Below are 15,300 nucleotides of genomic sequence, written 5' to 3'. Positions count from 1 at the left end.
CCAAACAGCAAACACAACTGCTGTGGCTCAGAGAGGAGCTGTGGAAACATAGAGGTTTTCAGGTTGGAGGGATTTGGGGCCTTATTTTGGAAAAAAAAAAAAAACTACCAAAGCTGCTTTAATTAAATGAACACATTTTCCATGCCCCCCCTGCTGAAGTCATGTACCTGCTTTCACTCCTTGCAGACCTTCAGCTGCAGAGCAGGGAGCCCCCACACGGCCCCAGACTGTAAACACACGTGCCCTCAATTCTTTTCTTTATGGCTCCACCTTCTGGTAGTTCAAAGAAACTGAATATGATTGTTTTTTAGACAATTGGCATATTTTTATCAGATTTCTAAAAGTCACTGATATATTTTTTGATCAATTATTTTTCTAATAGACAGAAAAAGACAAATTTTCTATTACTACATAAATTAGTACAAAGATCCTTTTTAGTATTGGAATATCTATGCAGAATTTTTAATAAGAAACATACAAATAAAAACGAATAATATATTAACATGCTTAATCAACCTGAGTATTTATTTATTTATAGCCCTAACCCTAACATTTTAGAGTTAAAAGTTGGATCTGAAGTGTTTAAACAATAATTTGAGAGTTTTTACCACCTACCATATAATGACTTCTCTGTGTTTGAGTGAAACATTTGATTTATTGTGATCATTCTAAAAATGGCTGTCTTCATGTCAGGAGGTGCGCCTGATTTTTGGATTTAAAAAAAAAAAACTTGTTTAAAACACATTTTTCTGACCTGTACTGCACTGATACTGTTTTGTTCGTTTGTTCTCTTAATGTAAATTGGGGAAGTTGTGGTGTAGAGTAGAGCTGTTGACTTCTAATTGGAAGGTCATAGGTTCAGCTTCCACCTTGTGTTAAAGTGTCCTTGACCAAGACACGAATCCCCACATTGCTCTACAGCAGCGCTACCATCAGATTATCAATGTTTAAATTATCTTAAAAGTGCTTGTTTGTATTTTACTCACCTCATTATCCATTTTACTTTTGGTGTTTAATTGATCTAAAGTAAATATGCTTTCAAAGAGAACATGGCGCCCACGTTACATTTGAATTATTTTTGAATGGCTGTTATTTAATCCTTTTGTCAGTTGAAGTTACTTTTTCCTTTAAACCCTACTGTTGCAGAGATCAAAGAAGTCAGTAAACTTGTTGAACCTGTAGGACAAACGAGGTCGACACAGGATATACATGACACTTCTAATTTTATAACGTTTTTTTTTGTTTTTGCTTAAAGAAAGCCTTTTTCCCCACTTGATTTCAACTCAAGTAAAGTTTCATTTTACTCAGTTTTAAAAGCACTGACAAATGTGATGGAAAAATAACCAGCATCATTTAAAACAACAATCCCTCTCTGGACTAACAAGTACAAAATAAAATGAATAAAAATACTTTTAAAAATCATAGTGTGGACAAACTACAGGATTATCATGAAAAAGTGCTCCAATGATATGAAGTGACTTTTACATTTTTACGTTTGTGATAGATATCAATCATTATACAACTTTGAGACAGTACAGTAACATCCAAAGCAAAATAGGGGGGAAAGTAAAAACGTTTTTTTTATAGATAAATTAATAATAATAAAAAAAACAGCATATACTAAGGTACATCACTTTTAGAAACCAGTCCTCAAATGATAGGCTTTAGCATACTGTAGTCATCTCTTTTAAACTTTTACGTTTTTTAGGTTGGCTATGGTTTTAATTTTTCGGGTTAATAATAGTCTTTTTTTAATAGATTTTTATACTTTTATTATAATGAATGCTTTTATTTCTTTAAGTCTTTTATTTGTTTTGTGGTTTTTGTGTCAAATGGACCTGGAGTCTGTGATAATAAAAATATCTAACTAAAAGGAAACTGATTTGACAAAAACACATTTGATTCAACTATTTAAAATGTGTAGCGAGACAAGAGGTGCTGGCTTTTAATTTTAGAAATAATTAACAAAACATATATGAATTTCTCAGAATTGTGTTTTGTATGAAGTAATTAAAAATATCTAAGTAAAAATACATAGCCCCAACATCTATGAATGCCTAAATTGCATTATACTCTCCTCACACATTAAAAATGTAAAAAAAATACAAGTTAACAAAAGAAAAAAAATCAATTTATTCCAGTGATCTTAATTTGATAGTGGTTGATGCCCCAAGGGTGCTGCAGTGAAAACAGCCGACGTTGTACATTTCTATTGGATTTTATACACTATTAAACATCAATGCAGAATGAAAACGTAACAGAATAGATCATGACAGAACTTAAAACAACAGCAGAACACTGACCTGCTCTCATTGTCCAGGAAGACAGAGCCGCTGCTCTCACACAAGGCCTCGCTAACTGGCGACAGGCAGAACGGGGAGGAGAAGGTGTCCGAGTCCGACCCCATGGTGCTGTCTCGACTCACTTCGTCCGACAGCTCACAGGAACCCTCGTCCGCCTCCTCCCCAGCTGAAGGCAGCTGCTGCCGCGGCTGGGAGGAGGAATCGGCCCCAACCCCGATCGCCAGACTCTGGCTCTCCAAGGAGGTGCTGCGGGACACGTTCCTCTCCTCATCCTCGTCTTCCTCTTGGGCTGCTGGGGGTCGAGAGCGTGGTCTGGAATAGAAGAGTTCAATTCAGCAGGAAGGAGAGACAAAATAATAAAATTATCCCGTTGTTGTAATATCAAATATCTTTTTAAATGCTCTTTTCAGTGAACACTGTTGTTTTATATGTTGGAGCATGTCGGTATCATCTGTTTTAATGCATGCCTGTCCCTCTTCAAACGTCTCTTCGTACCGTCGGCCTCTGCGGCGGGCGTTCCTGCGTACGGGGGAGCTCTCTGGTGTGATGTACCGCAGGGCCTCCTCATCCTGCCTCTGGATGCGGGAATTGGGCACCCAGGTCAAAATCAAAGTGGTCCCAAGACTCTCATCCTTCTCTACGTGCACACACAGATAACCTGCAGGGCACAAAAGAAGAACTAATCAAACAACGTGAGCAAACTGGTAGTTAACCCTGACAGGGGAGTCGTGACCTTTAAAGAAATGAAGACATAAACAAAGAATTGTTATTGATATATAAAATAAATGGTTAGATTACAGTTTATCGCTTCAAAAATGACCCTAAAGTCTATATTGCTTGATTTGCTTGACTTTTTAAAACTCTTTTTTTTTTTTAATTGTTATTCAGTCCAAAATGTTTAAGTGGTTGGATGGTTGGGTGTAGGAAACTAGAATTCACTTCCCAGGGGTGAAATGAGCTTAATCCAGTGTAGGTCCTCAGGTAAGACCCCTCATCCTACTGATGAGGCTGACATTTTTACAGGAATCCAACGGGTCATGTGATTACTACGGGACTCTCGTGGGATGGGAGTAATCATGGGACCAGAATGGGATTCTGAGAAGAGCGGGACAGGAACCAACCAATAAGAAAGACTTCCAAAAAAAGGAAAAGCGGAGAAATTTTGTAGTTTTTGATAATATTCCTACAATAGTTCAATTGGACATAAACTACATTACCCAGAAACCATTAGTGTTCAAAGTCACAGTTTCCCTGTTGAAATCAAAAGTGCAGTGATCATATATGGATGGCAGCAATGGGGAGAATCAGAAAGCATGACATCCAGCGAAGAGTGAACGACAAATTTATGGAACAAATCTTGAAATTAGAGTAAAAATAGAATACACTTCCTTTTTGAAAGATTTCCACCTTATTTACTGCACAAAAATGTGTAAAGTACATGCAGGATTAACCATCAAAGAAGCTATAAAATAACATGATTTCCAACATTCCGATTGACAGAAGGAACTTATCCTAAACAAAATATTGATGCTAGTGCCTGTACAGAGATAAAACCACTGTGTGATTAAAAATGTCAAAAAAAAACAAGCAAACACAAGAAGTTTTGTAGAGTAAAAAGCAGGATATAATTTTGGTTTAATAAATAAAAATGTAAACAAATTTATAGTTTTGGGATCACACCTGTATAGTGTTTTAATAAAATATGTTGTGCACAATTAAAGAAATGACATATAAAATTGAAAAAAGAACAAAAAATACAATTGTACAAAGACAGACATTTGCTTTATTTAGAAAAACGCCTTTGCTGTAGGAAGTTATACCATGTTATGAACAATAAGGAGGAAATACTATATATCCTGTTTGAATAATAAGCAAAAGTAGGAAGCTAATGATGAATTCTGACATATGAATTTAAAAAAAGAAAACAGCAACAAGTCTTAACCTAAAATCAATATGAATTAATCATTCCGTGATACTGAAAGAGCGTGCATCAGTCTGAACAAACCTGGGTGGTGCTCGGCGAGGCCAGGCAGCGGCTCTGCGGGGTGCACGCAAACGTTATTTTTGGAGAAGATGATCTCCCCATCTAGACCTGGGCGCAACACTGAGCCGCCCGCACCGGGGTTAAACGTCAGGAGGTCGGATGCCTTGGAGGAGGCACGCCGTAGGAGCCGACCCAGAGACATCTCCTCAGGCACAGAGACACTGAGCCCATCCTCTGAGTGTGGAAGTTGGAGAAGAGAAGGTTATTTGGGAGACGTGGGGGGAACGAGGTTAATTAGGTGGGAGAGGAGAGTGGAGGATAAAAGACTGTCAAGCAAATTCTTTAAAGACAACTTGCACTTCATCTGCTCTGTCCCGTTAGCATTTACTGCAGTGTCCTTGCTGCAGCGCTGCAGCTCCCTCTCCCCTGTACTTGTTCAGCATTTCTCTGCACCTGCACGTACTGACACAGTAACAGCTTCTGTATGCGCTCTACCTGTGTGTACCCAAACATGACCCACCTTCTGCAAACATCCATGTGTGTACACACTAAAGGGACTCCGCGCAAACACGCCGCTCCATCTGTGCGAAATTCCACGCGGTTAACAGATGTCGCCGACATCAGTGCTTAACTGGGAACCTCATGTCACACCATCAGTGCTTTGACTGCTTCAGAGAGCTCCGCGTGATGAAACCATCTGCACATCAAGAGGAGAGATGATTTCTTTTTATCCTGCAGCGAGTGGAGACTTTCTCCACTTATTTTCAAAGATTTCTTCACTTTAAAGAAAACTTCAATCTCATCTCTGATATTTATTTATTTTTTAAACTTCTTACTCTTCAGGTTAACTTTCTTACATGTGAACAAGTTTGGATCCTCTTCATTTGGCTGAACTCTCTGGCACAAACTGCCCCCTCTATCTCAGGAATGTTCCCTCCTTTTTCCTCAGAGGGCATGTTTACCTCAGCTTGATTAAGCAGGCACCCCACTTCCTGCTGGCAGGACTCACACAGGAAGTCTGCTCGCACCAAAAACCAGAAATGACCTTGGCGAAAAAAGCCACTGCTCCTCTTCATTTAGCTTCCTTTTACTTTTTGGAGCCAGAATTAATGACAGGAACATCTTTTATGTTATTGTTTATAATTAAAAAAACATTAGAAATAAAACATGAATTTGAAATAATTGATTCTCCATGAAAAACTGAACTCTGCACTTTTAACTTTTCCTTGCTAAAATTATGTACAATATTTAATATTGGCATTTTTTTAGATCATTTATTGTGTTACAAGGTGCACTTTTAGCTTTTAGTAAAACTTTAACATTATTTTAGGTGTTTTTAGCATGTTTTAGTGTCATTTTTCTGATGATTTCTAATATATATAAAGAAAATTAAGCTTAAAATTGTATTTCTGAGTATTTTTTTATTCAAAAAATGTTGGAAAAAGCTTGGAGGTGTGACGCAGGTGCCACAAGCTCCCTGCTCGATTCCATTCACTTACAGACAAATAGATCCATAAACGTCTTCCTTTTCCTTGTCCGAGCCGACGTCTGGCTCACAACTGTACAGTTGCATAACTTCGATATTGCTCGCCATTTTTGTTCCACCGCTAATCTAAGTTTGTGGTTGTGAGGGGCTGTAAGCTAGCAGGAGAGTGATGACAGCCCCAAATCAGAGGTTATGAGCTTTTGCCGCTTTGTGGAAACTATATCCTTGAAAATGTTTGATTTTGGCTAAAAAAAGCATAATTTTAGATCAAAAGATGATCGGAGTGGGACTTTAATCTAAGCAAATTACATCTTTTCACTGTCTCATTTGGTTTGTGAACAATAAAGTGATTATTTTAAACTTCTCCTAATTATTAGTAGCTAATTCCTTAGATTTCAGTTATCAAAACGTAATCCTTGCTTCAAATCCAACACTAAAAATCTGCAAGCTGGCATAACAGCAACTCCAGTTCGACACCCGAGTTTTGATGCTATAAGTGACTTATTTTGACCAAAAGCATCTCACCGTCAGTGGTTTCCAAACCACTTTCGCAGCTTTCGTTTGATGCTGTGGTTATTTTGGTGTGTTGCAGGGAGACTCGGGTCAGTTTCATGCTCTGACTGGCTGATAAGGGAAGGCCCCACTTTCTCCTCGCCTCATCCTTCATGCTGTCAACACCTCAGCGTGCCTACACACTCCGAATCTCCTCCCTGACCTTTGGGTGCTTCGTCAAACTGCTCAAAACACGCCGAACTTACACTCACTCAAGTTTCATTTTGACCCACAGAACTTGTAAAATTCTTTGGCAGCTTTTTACAGTCTGACACGCACAAAAGGGTTAGCTCTTAAAAAGATTGTGAAACTTATGCCATCAAAGGACAACTAGTGTCTCAATTTCACACCTCCAGGCAACAATAATGAAGTCATCATGCTTTTATTTGAAAAGAAGAGCAATTCTACCCTGTTTACACCACTAAAAGTCACAAAGAACCTTCAAAATAAAGTCTCCCAGCTTCTAAATGTTTCTGTTTTCTCAGAAAGGCATAAAACTGGAAGAAAGCTCCATCTTTACATTATTTGTGAATAGGTTTAGTGAATTGCAAGATAACCTTTTGATGAAATATCATGACACATACATAAAAGTATACTTTACTTGCATTTTTAAAAGGAAAAATGCTAACAGGACACTTTAAAGCCTGGATAGAGGCTGTATCGACCAAAATCATGTATCAATTTCAGCCAACATAATAAAAACAAAGCTAAGATGCTTTATTTTGAAAAGCAAAAAAGAATTCCATGTTCCCAAAGCATTAAATCCGTACTTTACAAACTCATAGAGATGCTAAAGTGGTTTACAAGCTAAAACAATGTGTAATATGGTTAGCTATGAATGAAAAATGCTCGTGTCTGTGGCGGGACAAGCCTCAGAGCAGCAGCTTGTGCGGCAGAGGCGTGTCTTCAGCTCCCATCAGTCTGACAGCCAGCATCCGCCTGACAGCAGAGGATGGACACGGCTATTTACACAGGCCCCGACGTGCATTACATGCGCTTTACCCCCATATTTGACATTTTTGTTGTGCTTTTCAGCCGGAAGAGACACATGGTTAGTGGTGCGCGCGCCTGCTAACTCTTTTAATTGGATGCAAAACGCTACTACGCTTAGGTTCTCGTGCCAGCTGCAACACACCTGTTCCAGTGGAGGAAATTAGACAAGATAACAGAAAAAGAAACGGGGCCAGGCTGGACGCTCTCACCTTCACGCCCTCCGCTGGAGTCTAGAGCCCATACCCGACAGCCATGTCCGACAGGAGGCGAGGGACGAGCGGCATTGGTGGCGAAAATACCTCCTTTAAACCACCGTGGTTGTTAAAAACTCTACCATTGTGTATTTCCCGACCATGGCACTACACACGCCGGACCGCCGTGGATTTTACAGCAGGGATAAACGAACTTCCGGTTCGAATTTTTCAAAGTAAAGTCACGTTGTTGAAAACTGTAAGTACGAGGTTGTTTAGGTTTTATTTTGAAAGGTGTCTGCCATAGTTTTACTTCCGGCGACGTCCTAAAATATTAATGTTTCCACTAAGGACAAAAAAATCCGTGCTGGTTCCAGGGTAGTAAAGGCTTTTTAGGTCACAAAACAATTTTATAATGATAAATGGTTGAAAATGTTTACTACAGAGAGCAAAATATATTTTAAATCATATAATAATGATATAATTAATGATATCCCATTATAAATCAATTCGGGCAGTTTTTCCACGATACATGTGGTTCACATTTTTAAAAATATATTACACAGTCACTCTTAATTTCATCTTGGAACTCCTTAACGTTTATTATAAAATAATTCATTCAAATTTTATTTTTTTAATGTCTTACCTTGTAAATAAGGTAAAAAAGAGACATGTTCACAATTAAAGTAAAACCAGACTATTATTTTGAAGTATCAATTTAGCTCTTTTGCTCCTTATAGATGTACAAATAATAAAAAAAAGAAATTCCTGAAAAAGTATAAAATTTTTCCAATAATCAAAGAAAATTGTGTATTTAAGACAAACTAGATGCACATAAATTAATATATATATATAAATATATTGGTAATTAAAAAAATGTAATACTTTCAGGTCACGAGAACGCTAGAAAAAAAGAATATGTTGAAAAAAATGATAACAGTGGTGTTACATCTTATTCGGCTAATAAACTTAGAACTCTCTTAGACTCTGCAAGCTTTCCAATCATGGGGAAGACTGCTGACTTAACAGAAGACAGTCATTAACATCCTTCTTAAGGAGGCCGAGCCACAAGAGGTCTTTGCTTAACAAGCTGGTTGTTCAGAGTGCTGCTTCCAAGCATATTAACAGAAAATTGAAGGAAATCTGTGGCAGTAAAATATGCAACAGAGCCTTGAGAGGATTGGTTTGCATCACAAGGAGTAGAGCAAGAATGGAGCCACTCCTGAAGTGTCTCACCTGAACTGGGCTGTTGCTCAAAGGCTCAAAGTCATTTTTTCAGATGAAAGCAAATGTTGCATTCTATTTGGAAATGAAAGTCCCAGAAAGAGTAGCAAGCGTGCAGTTTCTGAAGTCCAGAGTGAAGTTTTCACAGTCTGTGATAATTTGGTGCTATGCCATCTCCCAGTGTTGGTCCACTGGGTTTTCTGAAATTCACAATCAATACAGCCACTTTACAAAGTAACTCTAGAGTACTTCATGCTGCCTTCTGCTGACAAGCTGAGTGGAATTGCTGATTTAGCCACATGCAGCTGCATCTCCCCAATCAAATACACTAAAAGCTGGTTAAATGACCACGGTGCAACTGTGCTTGATGTGCCAGAAAACTCACCAAACCTGAACCTTTCAAGAGGAACATTGTAAGAGGAAGATGGGAGACAACAATAGAAATGACCTGAAGGGAGCAAACAATGCAACCTGGGCTTCCATTACTCCTATACAGGGCTACAAATTTATCCCTGCCAAGCCCAACTAGGTATTGAGTGAAAATAAATGAACATAGTATTCACAAGCCTGATATTTGTGTTAAAACATTTTTTTTTTGTTGGTCTATTGTGATATACTTATTTTTTTTTTTATTATCAAAATAACAAGAAATCAAGGCTTACAATATTTCATTTTATGTGCTATACTTACATAACTGATATAAGATTGAATTATTTCTTGATACTCTATCCATTCATGAGAAACCACAATGACAGTGACTTTTTTAACACTTATCTTGTTTCTAGCTTTTTAAAAAGTAAAAATGACAACATTTCCAAAGAAACCCAGCAGATTGGTATCACCTGTTCAGACTTTGACACACTTCTTGCACAGTGGTGTTTGGGGAAAAACCTACATTTTCATGACATCCCATGAGAAAATGAAGTAGCATTAAAAAAAAAAAAGAAAGTAAAAAAAAAAGAATCTCTTATGATTGTAGTGTCTCCATAAAATCTGTAGGTGTCACTGCAGGGAAATGCAGTAAATCTTTTCAGCAGCAGAGCTGGAGTCAAAGGCTCCTAAAGGCCTCTGGGTAATGGAATGTAGTGCATCAGGGACCCCATTGGATTGTGAAGGGCTTTGACATGGGCAAGGCCAGCCTGGTCACTGTCAAAACCTAAAAGATAAAACAAATGCAATGTAAATACACACATAATATTGAAAAAAGCTTCTTTTAACAGTTCAGCAAAGAATTATAGGGACTTTGGGATAAGTTTTAATTTCTAAATTAAAGTTTTTGTGTTTTTTAATATCAACTTTCAAAAATACCATAATTATATTTTAAGAAGCCAAAATATTGACTCAAATTTATATATGCAAAATACTGAAATATCAAAAAGCAGATGGAATTTCTTTAAATGTAAAGTCAACACTAAGACATTGTTAAAAGTGAATTCATGTGTCAAATGTGTGAATGAAAACTGGAGAATAATTAAAACATTATTAATTACATTGTGGGGAAATTTAAAGCAGAGACACAGAAACGTACTTTAGTGTTAGCTTGATATACAAAATCATGGACTTTTTCTCCGTTTGCCAAAACATAAAGAGGTGGTGAGTCGACTCCGAACACTTGCACACCCCCCAGCACCAGACTGTCTAGGGCCCCATTCAGCTTTAGGGGTTCACTAACAATCTGGAACTGAAGAAAAAACAGAGTTAGGTTGAACATTAACACTAACTTTTTACTAAAACATCAGGAAAATATTTCCTCCATTCCACCTGTGCTGCTGTGAAGATGATATAACTGTAATTTTGCATTTCAAAAGTGTCAAGACTCTCCCCGTCATCCCAGAACAAGTCACCGCGAGCGGAGCCGTCTGCTGACAGAGCAGCTGTCAGGAAGAAAGGCTTTCGGTGAGAGGCTGCAGTCGTCAAAGCAGGCTCCTTCACAGGGTAAAGACGAAAGAGAAATCAAAAATTGTTCTATAATATTTCAAAACAACATTTGATCATGCAAATGTCAAAACTTAAAATAATCAAAATGTCTTGAAAACAGGCTTTTCTGCTCATATGATTGACTTTATAAACTCATTTGCTGCAAAAATATCTAAAATAATAAAAAATCAAAAAGAACATTTGTTTCAACATTTTTTAACAAACTGCCTTCCTCTTTTAGTCACCTGTTGGGGTATAATGTGTCCCTCCCTCATATGAACGTTGATTGTGTCCAGTGGGGCCGGCAAGAGAAAGAACTGACCCTCACTGTAGAAGGGCTGACCCTTAAGAGAGCAAAAAAGAGAAAACTGTAAGAAATAATTTCATTTAATTCAATAAAAAAGTGTTTTGCACTTACATTGTGCAAGCTGTACCAAGTGCCGAGTGGCAGGTAGGCTGCGACTTTTACTGCTCCTTGCTTCAAAACTGGGCTGATAAGCAGCGAACCTCCCCACAGGAATTGTTGGTCTATGCTTTTACAGTTGGGGTCAGTGGGAAACCTGTAGTGTGGAGCACAAAATGAATGAGCAGAAGTGAGGGGTAAAAAGAGAAACCTGCTACTGATCAGAGTGGGGAGGAAGGAAACGTACTCCATGAAGAGAGGCCGGGCAACTGTAGTGGCTGAGGAGTGAGCGTGGTGGAAGAGCGTGTAGAGGAAGGGGAGAAGAGAGTAGCGAAGGTTCATGGCGCTTCTCATAGCTGCCTGAGCCTCCTGCCCAAATACAAACGGCTCCTGAGGCTGAAGAACAAACCGGCAAAAGCATAAAAAACAAGAAAAGTCAATTGCTAAACATTTTTTTTTTGTTGGGAAAAACATGCATTAAAAATGTGAATAATTTAATGTCAAAGGATGTGTGTCTCACAGCATTAGGTTTGTCATTGTGGTTTCTCATGAATGGGTAGAAGGCTCCGAGCTGCATCCATCTCACGCACAACTCCTCTGTGGTGTCCCCTCCAAAGCCACAGATGTCCGCTCCCACCAGAGGCACTCCGAACAGGCTGAACTGCAGCACGGCTGACAGAGGGAAGAAAAGCTACAGAAACCACTGCCTGAACAGTCTGTGTCGTCTTTTCAAGCATTTCTTCATACTCTTATGATACTAGAGTGTGAATTTTTCAGTTTAGCTACCAGGGATGGAGAATCCAAGCTGCTCCCAGTCACTTCTAACATCTCCCGTCCACACAGCAGAGAATCGTCCGCTGCCGGGGAAGGAGGAGCGCGACAGGACAAAGGGTCTCTTCCTCCGAATGTTCTTGAGAGCACTGAAGGTGGACGCATTTTAAAAAGTCAATGTTATCCTCAAGCATCCTCAGTCCAGGTGAAATAAAAAAAAATTATATGAATAAAATTTACGATTTGAGCAAAACCGGTAACACTTTTGAAGATAATCTCTGGCAAAAAATGTAAAATTTTACATTTTTTTCTGAATTATATTCCACTAAATTTCATTTTACAAAGCACAACTCTGTTCATTATTTAAAGATCTAACCTGTGTGTTGCATAAGCTTCAGTCAGTCCATAGAGATTGTGCAGGTTGTAGTGTGTGGACAGCTTCTGCTGAGCTGACATGCAGAGAGTTCCCGAGTTCAGCTGACCTCCAACCACTCCTGTTTGAACAACAACTGACAGTTAAGTATGTTTGTGTGTTTATATTAGGGATCCATTCACACTGATCGAGTGAACCTACTGGGTGTGTAAGGAGGTCTCTCGAGGTCGTTGTCGGGACAGCCCTCCACTGAACCTTGAACAAAACTGGCAGGTTCATTCATATCCTGTGAGAGTAAAAAGATAAAATACTTTTTATTAATCTTTATAATCCAACTTGAATTTTATTTATTTTCTGTTTGCATGTAAATTGGCTAAATTAATTGCTATTTTTTTGTGGGTGTATTTTAAACTCACAATCCACAGACCATCAACAGGCACTTCAGAATAAAAGCCTCTAATGCAGTCCTCCCACCATTTTCGGGTTTCCATGTTGGTGAAGTCAGGAAAAGCAGTGGGGCCTGGCCAAACCTGCAGGCACAGTCCAGTTCATTGAATTACAGCCCCAATTAAAGGAATTTAAATGCAAAGCTGAAATGTAAATCTGAACCTTTCCAATCAGAATTTGTCCTGTTGCATTTTTAATAAAGACATCTCGTTTTACCCCGTCTTCAAAGGGAGGGTAAGTGCCAGGGGGGCTGGTGCTGCTGATCCCTGGGTCCTGAAAAATATTGCACTTCAGTATAGCCACATACTATTATATTTTTGCTGCCATCTACTGGATAGATTCATTTTTATTATAATTTACGGATGCACAAAATGGAATTCTTTAAATTAATAAAATATATATTTTTATATTGTAGGGCAAAAAGCACTCATGATTAAATCTGAAAAAAATGTCATTTTAAATTGAAGTTACACAAAAGTCCCACACCAGTATGAGGATGTACTTCATCCCTCTGTCATGAAACTCCTCCACCATTTTTGGCAAGTCTCCAAATCGCCTGGGGTCAAAGGTGAAGACCTTTTGTTGGTGTGCATAATCCAGATCATTCCACTGCACATCCTTAGAATGAAAAAATGAATATATTGTAAACAAGCTAGTTTTGAATAAGGAATGGCATTTATGAAAACACATTTAAAATATCTTTGTACAATATAATGTTCACAAAAAAGGATATTGTCAGTGTTTTTATTACAATCAGAAAATCTAAAAGTGGAAAGTATTTAGGGAAGGACATTGTAGTTTTTTTATTACCTTTCTAATGTGTTTTCTTTAATTACTATTGAGGATCTTGGATGTTTATTCACTTTAATCATTTTGCATTAATCCTGCAATCATTACCATAGGAAAATTGGCACTATGCATTTGCTGTGCAACACTCCGCGTAGCATTAGAGGTGGTGTAACCCCATCGACAGAGATGGAAGCCAAGAGACCAATAGGGCGGCATCATGGGGTATCCTACAAGAAGATCAAATTAAACAGTGTAAACATTTGAGCTTTTACAACATATCCACATAAAATATGTTTTTGTTGTTTTATTTGTATGTGTTTTGATTTAAGCTCCTTTACAGAATGTACTATCCCTACGTAAAGACATACCGATAACCTGGAGGTACTGTCTTATAACACTTTGGGGGTCAGGACCCATGAAGACGTACAGATCCAGGATTCCACCGGTGGATATCCAAGTGAGAGCTGGAGTTGGCTGGAGGATCACTTCTGCAGAGACGAGATCAGAATTGATCAATGGTAACCCTTTTAGATTATAGACAGGAGTGCACATAAATATTCATACAGGACAAATACAATTTGATTTCTATTAAATGATGAAGTTGATTTTTGCAGATATAAAAAGTACAAATAATTTTGTGTTAATGTTCTGTTAAGAATTATTTTCTTCAATTAAAGAAGCAAACCCATGGAGGCCTTTATATAAGACTAATAGAAGTTTGTCTGATATTTCCAGAAAGGTTGTTGTCTTCTGTAAAAATGCTTTTTGTAGTGAGATGAAATTAAAAAAGGTACCAATTGCATTGCTGTTCAAAAGAAAAACTCCATGAGCTAAACCACACTCCTCCTGCACCAGGTAAAACGGATGGGAGCCATACAAGTTAGCATCTGCCTGTCAAGAAATAGAGGAAACGAATATCCACAACAGAAAAAGACACATTAGGAAATTAACAAATAAACAGTCTAGTGGGTTTATTTTCATTGTCTTCTTACATGAGGTGCCATGTCTCTGTTCCAGAGAGTCAGAGACGTCCAGTTCAAGTCCAGGACCAGAGAGGTGTAATGTTCCCCAAGGCCAGACACAAATGAAGAGGCCAATGTGGTGGACATCTGCAGGTACTGGTCAGCAAACAGCAAAGGAGCGACTGTGGTGTTCATACTGGACAAAAAAGGAGATAATTGGAGATTGTGTACAAGTAAAAGTGAAATGATAACCTTTTAAAGCCCCACTCCAATCATATTTTAATCTATTGTAAAAACGGTTGCCTTTTACAAAATTTGCATGAGTTGTGGGAAGGACCATTGTTGCAGAGTGACGCCACCCCCACTTCCCATCACCCATCTGTTTATGGGCTGTGCCACTAGCTTGCACCCCCTCACACCATGCAAAAAAAAATGGTGAGCAATATTGGAGCTAGTTCACCAGAGTTTTGAGTCAGATCCCAGCACAGACCAAGAAAACGAAGATCTATTTGTCTGCGAGTGACAAGCTGTTTTAAATGTTTTTTTTTTCTCCTTTTGAATCAAAACAGTTTGAATAAATAAATACTCAGAATGTAATTTTACAACCAATTGTCTTTATATAATAAAAGTCCTCCATCATGAGAAAAATTCCGCGAAAACATGTCAAAAACACAATTTTCATCAGAGTGGGTCATTAATTACCTAAGAAAAAGACTTTATTATGCTATAAACAAAACAAACTTACATCACTCTTCCATTAGTTGCTCGCCGCACTATGAAGCCAAATGGTTCTTCCTGGAACTCGGTGGTATAGAGGACGTCCTGAGCATCAGCTTTGGTATGAGACACTCCTTCTGGAAGTGGAACTTCATACCGTTGAGTGGAGGGGTCCTTTATCTTTGTAG

General features: G+C 38.3%; 2 protein-coding genes and 2 long non-coding RNA genes across 6 annotated transcripts in view; 2 read left to right on the top strand and 2 right to left on the bottom strand.

The window, feature by feature from the left end:
* Positions 1–7,713, bottom strand: part of tbc1d16 (TBC1 domain family, member 16) — a 22,664-nt gene extending 14,951 nt beyond the window's left edge. Inside the window, exons 1-5 of one of the 2 annotated variants that reach the window (XM_024271627.2) lie at positions 7,528–7,708; positions 4,808–4,984; positions 4,309–4,521; positions 2,799–2,961; positions 2,304–2,615 (exon numbers count right to left, since the gene is read on the bottom strand). In XM_024271627.2, the coding sequence (XP_024127395.1) occupies positions 2,304–2,615; positions 2,799–2,961; positions 4,309–4,521; positions 4,808–4,820 (701 nt within the window). In that variant the 5' untranslated portion in view covers positions 4,821–4,984; positions 7,528–7,708. Of the gene's footprint in view, positions 1–2,303; positions 2,616–2,798; positions 2,962–4,308; positions 4,522–4,807; positions 4,985–7,527 lie in introns of both variants that reach the window. The other variant, XM_024271628.1, reaches the window with a different exon arrangement.
* LOC112146050 lies at positions 7,629–12,045 on the top strand. Of its 2 annotated transcripts, none has more exons than XR_002919180.2 (3): positions 7,629–7,768; positions 11,671–11,767; positions 11,900–12,045. It is a non-coding gene; the product is annotated as an uncharacterized LOC112146050 (long non-coding RNA). The 2 variants fall into 2 exon arrangements; XR_004948340.1 differs by having other exon boundaries at positions 11,897–12,045.
* Positions 9,351–15,300, bottom strand: part of gaa (glucosidase, alpha; acid (Pompe disease, glycogen storage disease type II)) — a 6,828-nt gene continuing 878 nt past the window's right edge. Inside the window, exons 2-19 of the mRNA XM_024271624.2 lie at positions 15,141–15,292; positions 14,426–14,591; positions 14,228–14,324; positions 13,802–13,921; positions 13,542–13,660; positions 13,131–13,262; positions 12,807–12,917; positions 12,614–12,727; positions 12,399–12,483; positions 12,201–12,318; positions 11,840–11,973; positions 11,574–11,725; positions 11,301–11,449; positions 11,069–11,210; positions 10,896–10,994; positions 10,495–10,659; positions 10,262–10,414; positions 9,351–9,889 (exon numbers count right to left, since the gene is read on the bottom strand). Of these exons, the coding sequence (XP_024127392.1) occupies positions 9,824–9,889; positions 10,262–10,414; positions 10,495–10,659; positions 10,896–10,994; positions 11,069–11,210; positions 11,301–11,449; positions 11,574–11,725; positions 11,840–11,973; positions 12,201–12,318; positions 12,399–12,483; positions 12,614–12,727; positions 12,807–12,917; positions 13,131–13,262; positions 13,542–13,660; positions 13,802–13,921; positions 14,228–14,324; positions 14,426–14,591; positions 15,141–15,292 (2,274 nt within the window). The 3' untranslated portion in view covers positions 9,351–9,823. The remainder of the gene's footprint in view (positions 9,890–10,261; positions 10,415–10,494; positions 10,660–10,895; positions 10,995–11,068; positions 11,211–11,300; positions 11,450–11,573; positions 11,726–11,839; positions 11,974–12,200; positions 12,319–12,398; positions 12,484–12,613; positions 12,728–12,806; positions 12,918–13,130; positions 13,263–13,541; positions 13,661–13,801; positions 13,922–14,227; positions 14,325–14,425; positions 14,592–15,140; positions 15,293–15,300) is intronic.
* LOC118599059 lies at positions 13,844–15,300 on the top strand. Its single transcript, XR_004948341.1, has 2 exons — positions 13,844–13,951; positions 14,451–15,300. It is a non-coding gene; the product is annotated as an uncharacterized LOC118599059 (long non-coding RNA).

The sequence above is a fragment of the Oryzias melastigma genome, linkage group LG8, assembly GCF_002922805.2.
Source record: "Oryzias melastigma strain HK-1 linkage group LG8, ASM292280v2, whole genome shotgun sequence".
NCBI classification, from domain to species: domain Eukaryota; kingdom Metazoa; phylum Chordata; class Actinopteri; order Beloniformes; family Adrianichthyidae; genus Oryzias; species Oryzias melastigma.
This window is presented reverse-complemented; position numbering and strand designations above follow the sequence as displayed.